We start from the raw sequence: 11,078 nt of genomic DNA, 5'->3' as shown, positions 1-11,078 counted from the left end.
TCAAAATTTTGTGGTGATAGGACCTTTTTTTACTTTTTTATTGTGGGGGAGGGGGAACTTTTTTATTATAATTCTTATTACGTGTGAACTAAGTTCTTCACTTAATTAAGCCCAACTAATGGTCCAAATAATTGATACAAACCAGCTGACATTATATGGTTTTGTTTTTTGCATAATTGCTTTTGGCTAAGAAAGACTAAAGTGATCAAGAAAAGGCTCTTTTGGTTAAGCAGAATAAAACTCAGAAAATAATTTGTTATATTGGGTGTTGATGCCCTTATAATGACATTAGCAAGTCGCAATTAAGTGGCATTAGATTCTTATTTATCAAAGCGTAAAGAGGGCCTTATGATTATTGAATGAGTTTGTTACCACTGCGGTGGTATTATTTCTTAATCTTAGTTTGGATTAGACCCCAATAGACGTTGGGTAATCAAGGAGCATTAATTTAATGTACTTTTTTTTTTTGGGTAAATATTAATTTAATTTGATGTATTTAGTTCCAACTTCCAAGCACAAATACATATTTAAAGAGAAAGAGATTAGACTGAGATAATATAGAAAAATACAACGATATGAATTCAGAATTAGTTTTTATTTTATTTTATTTTTCCAAACATCTAAATTAATTTTTGAACGTTTCAAAATTATCTTTGAGGTTCCAAAAGCAATTTCAAATGGGGCATCTCGATATCTACACTAGCCCACCCAGCCCAAATAGAAAAAAATAATATATATATATATATATATAATTCTAATATACCATAAAATTATAAAATAAAACAATTATTTAAAAAAGATAGAAAAAAAATGTAAAGAAAGAAAGAGGACGAAAAAGAAAAAGGAGGATGAAGGGAACATACAATTATTTCGGTTGAATTTTATGTTTTCGTGTTTTTTTTTTTTTTTAAATTTCTTTTTATGGTTTTTTAATTTTTTAAGTTGATGTATTGTGGAAATTATTTACGTATTTTGAGAGGTAAAGTTTACTATGCCTTCTCGAATAAATGTGTTTTTGCATTCAATTAAAAATTTTTCATATACATGCGTTAAAAAAAAATTTACAATTCCCCGTTAACGGTAAAATTTGGTTATGTCCCTAAGCTTCTTCTTTTTTTTTTTTTTTTTTTTTTTTTTGGATGACAGTCTGTAAGCATCTTCAATATTGATTTCTATTAAAACAAAAAAGTATATTTCTCAAAAAATAGTGACTATATCTTTAATACTAGTTTTAGAGTTCAAAAAAATAATAATAATACTAATTTAATGAGTGAAATTTTGTGGATAACTCTCTTGATGATTAATAAGACACACAGTTAGTTAAAAATACTCTAAATGGGGTGTTTTGTAAAAATAAAAGTATTGAAGGAAATTAATTTCTAATAATCAGTTTTTTGAGAATTCAATTTTCTAAAAATAAGATTTTTTAAGATTTTTTTTATAATGTTTGATTAATCACATAAGAAAATAAGACTTACAAATAATTAAATAAATTTATATATTAAAATTGAAAGATAAAATTGTATTTAAAATATATATATAAAATCAGTTTCTCAGATAATTTTAAAATGACACATCTAGAATCTATTTTCCCTTTCAATATTCCAAATTATGAAATTTATTTTCCACTGGAACTCATGAATTTTTTCTTTTAAAAATTATTCAAACAAGAAAAATTTTCACTTTTTTATAAAATTTTAGATTTTCACTAATTTTATTACTGTCCAAACATCCCATAAAAACAAATTAGCGGAAAAACTAGATATATGAATTAGATATAGAATATTCCAACTAAAATATTAACTTAACTTATTTTATCATAGATTCAAAAATTTATAAACTTAAAATATTAAAAACTAAATTCCCTACCATAAAGGTTAAATATACAATATTTAAACTGAAAAAAAGTAAAAAGAAATAAAAATAGAATCGTAAATTGAGATCAAAATAAAAATTGAAGCACTGAATTGAAAAAATTGAAATTTGAAATACTCAATTAAAATTGTGAGCGAATTAGAGAGTCCAAAAATATAATTTGTCGAAAAATTAAAGTGAAAACAAGAAAGAGAGATCAGAATATTAGATATCCTTGGAAGAGACAGTAAACAGATATCAATTACCGTGAGAGTTCTAAAAAAAACACAAAAAAATAAAAAAATTAAGGTATGGAATGCTCAATATTTCTGCAGTTGATGAAATAGTACAAGTAAATAATGAATAAAAATCAGCATAACAAACACCATTTGATTTCACAAGCCAAACAGTACGACAAATTAGTACCGAAGATGACTTTAATTAAGGAAATTTCGCGTGGAAATGTGGGAAAATAATTAATATATTATCCCCAAAGCAGAAAAGACAATTAAAGGCTCTTTTCCCTCCGAAAAAAACATATAAAAACAGGTATTAACTTCCAAATCATCATCATTAGATTAGAGGAATCAAGAGACTAGTACTGCCAAGGAGGACCCCATTTCAGCTTTTTGCAATTTTTATTAGATTTTCGACAGCTAAAAAGGTTGCATGGCTTGGTCCCCCTTTTCTTCTTCAATTATATACACAATATATATGTAGATAATCTTTGGCATGGACTTCCAAACGTTTTTAATTTGCATGTACATTTTAGACAATAATTTCTCTGAAAAAAAAATATCCAACGATATATTAGTGTTTATAAATTAAAAAAATTATAGATATTTGTATTTTAAAAAAAAATTATATATTATATACAAAAATAATTCTATTATAGATTACGTTCTCTATCAAAAAAGTAGACCACAAATATTTGTCATCGTCCAATCCACACAATTACATGTAATTAAATCACCAATATATATAATCATGTTTGATTGAATGATCATCCCTTATCAATTAGTTGGTGAATTCACCCATATTAACAAGATCATATATATATATATATAGAAAAAGTGAGCTATTTAATAAAAATTAATTAAATTTTCATATTGTATTTAAATAACATTAACTTTTTGTTTCAAAAAATTGAAAATTTGATGTATTTTATTTTTTACCCGCATTTAATTTTATATTATATTAATATTTGATACTATGAAATGAGCTAGGTAGATCACCAGAGAGAAAGAGAGAGAATCATGCTCAAATAAAATCGTTAATACGAGGGCTACCAAGGTATACTCAATATTTAAATTGTATTAAGCCCTCAAATTTAATATTATATTTATTAATTATCAAATTCCAATAAAATTTATTTTTTCTAAATAAGATTTTAATGCGTCGTTAAATCTATATTTGATTATTTTTAAAATTTTAAATATTAATATTTAATATAATCTAATAATTACCATAAATAAATCTTAGTTTCATAAAATACAATAAACCTTATTTAAGTGACTATATATAATATATATACATTTATCATGGACTGAGTTTTATAATTCAAACGGTGTAAGTTTTAACAGGTTGGATATTTGGATTAGACTGTGGTGATGACAAGAGAGGAAAGGAAAAAGAACAATATTAAAATGAATAACGTAATGAGGAGGAAACACAACACTAACACATATGTATATCATGGATTGTATAACGCTTCATTAATTAACTCATAATTTTTTAAATGGACCACTGATCTTTAATTAATCATGAAGCCACAAAAATTAGTACATTCAACCATGTTATATATCATGTATTGGTTAAGTCTACACTTTAATTTAAACACTATACATACACACAAACGCATCCATACATATATCCACACATTTATATATAACATATATTTGTATATACATATAAACATGGCTCACTTATTAAGTCGACATGAGTAGGGGAAAAAAAAAAAAAAAAACTGTTTATATATATATATATATATAAAAACAATATTGCCAGTGTTACAAGATGACTCAGAATGAGGTCATCATATTTTCAGCAAATATATTTTAGCATAATTTTAAAAATTCTGAAATACAAAGAAGATTCTGCATCTCCATCAAACTAGAAGACATGTACATCCACCAAAAGGCAAGAAAGGAGGGGGAAAAAAAAAAAGAAAAAAAAAGATAAGAAAAAAGAGAAATTTCTGGTTGTCTAAGAATTTCTTCTTTATGGTAAAGGTCTAAAAATTTTCTTTTGCTTTTTAAAAAGATTTAGACATGAATTTTTATTCTAGAATGTTAGATATATGCCTTTAATAAATTTGTTTTCTTTCTACACAGCAGGTATATCCTTACAACAATACTGCTAAAAAAAAAAAAAAGAAAAAAAAAGAAGTATTCTTTAGCAAAATATATATTCCTAACTGGTTTAGCGTGGAAAGAATAATTCTAAATTTTGCACCATCTTTTGTGGGCTAGATCATGTTCCTTTTTTGGGTTGGCTTAAAATATTATTTAGATTTATATTTCAACCGTGCTAGTATTGCAGAGAGCATAGTCAGAGTAGTGGGAAGCAGAAGATAATGTCTAATACTTGCCAAGACCCATTTTGGTCCTCCTTTGAAATTCCTGACATTCCTTTTGCACTGCAAATTCCACAATCTCAAAAAAACAAAAGGGTGTCCAAAGTGAACCCCACGAGGTTGAAATCTCAATCCATGCCCATTCCCCACCCACTCAATTGTCCTTATACCAAAAAACCATCAACATCCATGCAATGCTATACCCTCTTAATTCAAAGAATCCCACTTTGCCTTTCTTTAAAAACCAAAAGAAAAACAAAGGCAAATATGGTAGATTATGCATAAACTTTCTTATGATCTATCTTTGTTACGCTCCTTATGGTCTTTTAAAAACAGGTCAAGTGGGTCGATTTATTATCAGTGTGGCAAAGAGAGAGAGGAGACAAGTCTCTGACATTCCTGTATGTGTTTGAGGAAAAGACTTGAGAGAAAATAGATAATTAATCAAGTGGGTGTCTGCTATTTCTGCAAAAGAAAAATCAAGTGCCTGAGTCTGCTTCCTTTTCTTCATTTTCATCGAGTACCCAAGATTTAGTGGTGATTTTGTTCTGGGATTTCGTCTGAAAAAAAATACCACTTTGATGCACTAGTAAACCCATTTACATTCTTGGAAACCCAAAACTCATCACAATAAAAGAAGGCTTTCCCAAGTCTCACAGAGAGTAGAGCTGTGATTCTTTTTTTTTTTTTTTTTTTTTAAAAAAATTAGAGAAAAGAGGATGAAAATTCTGCAGAAACTGGTTTGTTTCTGCATCCATGCAAGTTTTATTTTTCTTGTTTTGCCAATACTGGTCAGTTCATCTCAAGAACATGCGAAAAGTACAGGGGGTCAAACAAGCAAAAATGATAATCCCCGAAAGGTAAATTTCCTACGTTCTGCTGATAAAACTTCCATTTCATGAACTTTGTATGTTTATCTAGCTGATAAATTCTTGGGTTTTTGTTACAGCTGAGCCATAAACTAATGTTTGAAATTACACTCCACGGTTTTCTGCTTTGGGCTTCAATGGGGCTCTTGATGCCTATTGGGATACTTACAATCAGAATGTCAAACAGAGCAGAATGTGGAAGAAGACTCAAAATCCTTTTCTATATCCATGCTATATCACAGGCATGTTTCATGTTCTTCCTCAATGTATTTCGATTTTTTTTTTTTAAACAATTCATTAATTTCTTCACTTGATAAACAAGATCTCTACAGTGTTAATAAAAAGATTCCATTATGCAATAACTTCTTTTTTCTTAATGGAGTTAGATACCCCACTCTTCAACTTTTAGTGATGTTGAAAGAGAAATACCAGCAAACTAAATCCTGTTTTGCAAATATTTTAAGCAGGACACAGTTTATTTATTAAATAATAAATCAAAACAAACTTATAAAATTTTAATTGCCCTTAACGGTTTTTTTTTTTTTTTAATAAGAAGAATTATCATGAATACTTAGATGACAAGAAAAGACAGTGGCCCAGAATTTTCTTGATTTAATTCAAGTCTCTCTGATCTTGTTTTTTGAGACTTTAGTTTTTTTTTTTTTTTTCGAACATAATGATTAGTGTTAGGTGTTAAGATTAGCTCAGTCACAAATCAAAAAAGTGTAGAAATCATACATACAAGTAAAAGACACGTACTCATTTACTTATCTGGTGAACTTTATGTTTATGTCTTCTGTAATTGGATGAATAAAAAAGTCTTTGTTCTTTTGGTGTACAGACGCTCTCTGTACTACTTGCAACGGCAGGAGCAGTAATTTCCTTCAAAAACTTCAACAATTCCTTCAACAACAATCACCAAAGAATTGGGGTAACCCTATATGGACTCATATGGTTGCAAGCCCTTATTGGGTTCTCGAGGCCTTATAGGTAGATCATCAAATTTCCTTTTTTCTTTTTCTTGTATTTTTCTCAAGGGAAAAGGGTGTGGAGAAGAAACCATATAAAGTGAAATTTGACTTTAAAATTTTACAAAATCTCATTTTTCTCTACAGGGGATCCAAAGCTAGGAGCATATGGTTTTTTGTGCATTGGATACTTGGAACTGGAGTATCACTTTTGGGGATTCTCAGCATATATACAGGTTTACAAGCTTATCATGAAAAAACATCAAGAAAGATAAGCCTTTGGACTACCATGTTCACTGCTGAGATATGTTTCATTACTTTCTTTTATCTGTTCCAAGACAAATGGATATACATACAAAAGCAAGGAGTAATTTTGAGCAATGAATTAATAAGGCCCACTGCAATTAATGAAGTGATCTGCGCAAGTGAAAAGAAAAAAGAATTTGCAACAGAGTCCTGTTGAAGAAAGCTGGTGGAAACTAAATACTTATTTTTCTGACATGGAACTTTCCTTTTTTTATTTTTTTATTTTTCCTCTTGAATTTTTCTCCAGTGGAATATATATTGGTTTTAGATCTAAGGGTCACGCTGAAGATTTCATCCAATAAGATAAGTAATGAATGTTTTGCTGATTTTCTTTTTTGTTTTCTCTTTTTCTGAACCGAACAACCATTGTTTGAAAGTTTGTATATTGGATTGTGAAGGGAATTTTTATCACCCCTATGAGTTTCAGATTGTAAATTTGGAAATAGTAAGGAAAATTCAAGTATGGGAAACCTATGTTATTTATTTGGAGTACAGTTAGAATTTGTAATCATCAAGTTGAGATTTGGGCATTTAATTAGTGCCATATTTCTTGTAACTATTAAGCCTTAATTATATAATCTTTCACTTTCTTTCTTAAGGGGATAAAATATGAATAATACTATAACTAAAGGCATGCAGTGGGTGAGGAAGAAAACCAAAGCATTTTTTCAAAATAAGGTCAACTTAAAGAGAAAAAGAAACCATTCTTGTCTGCATGCAGGTGGTAAAAGGTAGAAGAGTATAAAAAAAGGAGGAAAATTTTATCTTCCATACATATAACTAAAAACTATACCTTTGACTTAAAACCACATAAAATCTAAGATAAAGCAAATGATGAAATAGGATTTAGATAGCCAATTTTAAATTGTTGGAAAAAGTCTTCGTGTCTATATTTTATTAATGGAACTAATATTCAAATGCTATCATCCATGATACTGATTTTAAATGTCAAAGATAATCCAATTCAGATATTTTACCACCATAATCATCATTACAATTGTTATTAATCCATAGCCTCCCATCCTAAGTCAAAGAAAGTCTTCATTTTTCAGCATCTCTACACCGAAATTCTAATTGACTATCATTTGGATTTAGAAAGGACCTATTTGTAACAATCAATTATAATTAAAGACACAGATTTTAATTTATTGCAATTTTGCAAGTTTGGCTGCAACTAAGTAGGTCTCTAATAAAATCTTTTGTCACATAGAAATATAGCAATTATTCTGAAATGTGATTGTATTTAGAGATTAAATAGGGGGAAAAAAAATAAAAAGGAAAAAAAGGAAAAGAAGAAGAAGAAGCCTGTAATGGCTTTTTGAGATCATACTTGGTGCAAATGCAAAATTGAAAACATAAATGGTTACAGACTAGGTTTTGCTATGCATTTGTAAAGGAAGTACCCGTTTGATATATATGATTGGATTGAATTGAACTAGGCTATTTTAAATATGGCACAGTTTAGTTAAGCTAGATTTTAAAGTCCTGTTTACATATCAAATGGGCACTTAGGGACCTTTAATTTAAAATCACGTGGACTCATAAGATCCTATTTCGCACGTCAGAAAGAGTTGACCAGGTTAAATTCATGATCATTTCATATTTTTACCTGAAAAAATATAAATAGATTTCATGGTTTTCATTCAACTCTTTTTTGTCTTTTCTTTTCTTTCAGCTAGCTTCTTTTTTTCAAATAGATTGATGATATCTAAACCCTTAAAAGATATGCAGCAAAGCAGAAAATCAACTATGATTACTTTTACAAAGAAAAGGTGGGGGGAAAAAAAGAAAAGAAAAGAAAAGAAAGAGAAGGGTATTTGAAGGTATCTGAAGCACTTTTGAACCACTATATAAGAAAAATAGTATATCATATAGTGTTTCTTCATGGAAAAAGCTGTACATAACCAGTTATAATAGCAATTCCTAGTATCACAACAGGGGGAAGAATTATAAAAGCTCCAATTGTAGCAAAGAAAACACTATCATTCCTCTGAGATACTTCATTTAAGTAAGCTTGTCTTCTTATATTTCTCTTCTGTGAGATGGTTAGAAACTTTGCACTCACCTTCTTTAAATTTTTTCCCAGTGGTATGCTAAATTCATCATCTCTGTCACCAAACAGCTGTGCAAGCTGCTCACGAATGGTTGGCCTCCAAGAGCTACCATCACTCTCATAACCTGACCATAAGTAACTCTTAGCTTATGTTCTCTGTTTTCTTTTTGATGATGAGTGGAAATTGATGGTGAATGTTTAATGTTGATGGGGGACAGAATTTAGCACATATGTTTAATGTTGATGGGGGACAGAATTTAGCACATACCATCCACTGATGAGCTAGTAGAAGTTAGTTGCTCTAAGAGATCCAGCTGTGTACGAGCAGATGATAACGAACCTTCTAAAGAACATAACCGGGGGAAAAAAAAAATTGCATCAGAAATGTTTCTAAATAAGATCATTAAATTCAAGATCTAAGTTGATTTTCTTGCATTACTAAAAAACATACAAAGCAGACTTCAATATAAGATAAACTGTTCTTGAAAGCGCAAAGAAGCAAAAGATGTTAACAAAAGGACTGTCAAGTAATGAATACCAAAGAGACCGTTTTAGTCAAGCTAAAACCCCCAAGTTCCTTTTTCTTCTCAGCAAAATGGGAAATTCATCAACAAACTCTTTTCTTTGACTTCCCCTCTGACTGCTAAAATTGATGCAAAAACTTAAAATATATCATATTTTAGCATAGCATTTTTGGTTAGAATTTCAACAGGAAGTAAAAGTATCACTTCAAGTAGACAAACATGAAGCTTGTATCATATACAGGAGGGTGCTATCGCTAGAAGCAAAAGACGGAGAACTGAACCAAATCTCCCAAATAAATCCATAGGTTCTGTATAAATGTTCTACAGCTAATTCATTGCACCAAACGAGAAAAAATGAAACCATTTTTTTTTCCCCCCCTTTCTAATAAGTTTGAAACCAAATCGATTCATCTAAGACAAAAAATGTTAATGCAAATCAAAGTTATTGACTGCTACAGTATATAAAGAGAGATTTTTTCTCCTAATGAATTTCATTTCTTTTGCAAAAGAAAACAAGGAATGAAATTCTCATATATCTGCAGCTACTGCAAGTAACCTGCATAGGATTGCTTCAGACATTCATATTCAATTTTGCAAGAGATCATTCAACACTTTATGTTTTCTACAAGTACATACATAGTATTCTTCCTACCAAAACGGCAATCATCTGAAGTCATCAGAGGATTGGTTTAAAGCACAAACAGGTTACAGGCAATCCATTTGCAGTCACTTTTTGGGGTGGAGTTTTCATATATATATACATATATATATATATCACAACCAATAAAAAAAGCTTATTCAAATTCCTTTTCATATATAATTTGAAAAATCTCTCAATTTCAATATTACTTATCATATTGTTCTAAACCCAAGTTCCCATTTTTGTAGTAAGTAAATATATGACAAGCTATCCAGAATAAAAACTAATAATTATGCTCATCCATAAACTTAAGCTGGTGCAAAAACTAAACAATCTCAAAAACAAATCATATATAATATGTGCATACCAGAAAAAGAAGAAGGTTCTTGCTGTGCAATTCCAATTTCAGTTTTCTCAGGCTGAGCAGGTGTTCTAAATGAAGAAGATGGAGAAGAAAAGAAGTATTTGTGTTTTGGGATCATAAATGGAGGAGAAAGAGGAGGACTAGAAGAAGCGTTGGGGTAGAGAGAACTAGCACTCAAATTCATCAAAGCCATTCTTTTTTTCTTTTTTTTTCTTCTTTTTTTCTTTTTTGGTTATTTCTTTTATTTATGTTTATGTCTGTGAAAACAACTGCAATATTATAAATAAATCAATTTATATGGGCTCCAAAATGCAAATAACAACTCTTCCACAACCACACAGATATTCCACCTGGCCACCACCAGTCAGGTCGGTGTGAACTTGTGGATCTCAAAGTCTATTGGGGTTGACCACATGTCAATATTCGATTGGAACATTGTTTTTAATTTACTTTCCAGCAAAGGAGAGGCTTTATTAGTACTTTTACTTGTAGATTTTTTATTAGAGTGATTTTTTTTTATAATTTTAAAATAATTTTTATAGTTTTATTTCATACATTATAATATAAATATATAAAAAATATAAAATTATTTAATATAATATTAATTATTTTTAAAATATTTTTAATTCATATCATTCCAAAAATATATATTTTATAAATAAATTTTTTTTTATAATTTTAAAATAATTATATATAATTTATTATTATTATTATTATTATTTTTCCATTATGAGTTAGGATTGATTTTTTTTAAATGATTTTTTAATCACTTTTTTAAATAACATAAAAGATTATTTATTTGAAAGCAAAAAATCAATGAACAATGGAGAGTAATGGTGATTGGATGCTTGATAGTATATTTTTAAATAATTTTGAAAGTATTCAGTCGTATACTACTGAACATTTTAAAGTAGTTTAGTTCTAT

General features: G+C 28.8%; 2 protein-coding genes across 2 annotated transcripts; one reads left to right on the top strand and one right to left on the bottom strand.

Moving 5' to 3' along the window:
• Positions 1-4,295: 4,295 nt before the first annotated feature.
• Positions 4,296-7,066, top strand: LOC107416124 (cytochrome b561 domain-containing protein At2g30890-like). Its single transcript, XM_016024584.4, has 4 exons — positions 4,296-5,289; positions 5,379-5,540; positions 6,140-6,288; positions 6,414-7,066. Exons 1-4 carry the CDS (start codon positions 5,149-5,151, stop codon positions 6,727-6,729), a joined length of 768 nt encoding a protein of 255 aa, XP_015880070.3. The 5' UTR covers positions 4,296-5,148; the 3' UTR covers positions 6,730-7,066.
• A 1,322-nt stretch (positions 7,067-8,388) lies between these two features.
• Positions 8,389-10,406, bottom strand: LOC107416123 (uncharacterized). Its single transcript, XM_016024583.4, has 3 exons — positions 10,157-10,406; positions 8,894-8,968; positions 8,389-8,750 (listed from the first exon to the last, which is right to left on the bottom strand). Exons 1-3 carry the CDS (start codon positions 10,344-10,346, stop codon positions 8,455-8,457), a joined length of 561 nt encoding a protein of 186 aa, XP_015880069.1. The 5' UTR covers positions 10,347-10,406; the 3' UTR covers positions 8,389-8,454.
• Positions 10,407-11,078: the final 672 nt, after the last annotated feature.

Source organism: Ziziphus jujuba, chromosome 4 (assembly GCF_031755915.1).
Source record: "Ziziphus jujuba cultivar Dongzao chromosome 4, ASM3175591v1".
Taxonomy (NCBI): Eukaryota; Viridiplantae; Streptophyta; class Magnoliopsida; order Rosales; family Rhamnaceae; genus Ziziphus; species Ziziphus jujuba.
This window is presented reverse-complemented; position numbering and strand designations above follow the sequence as displayed.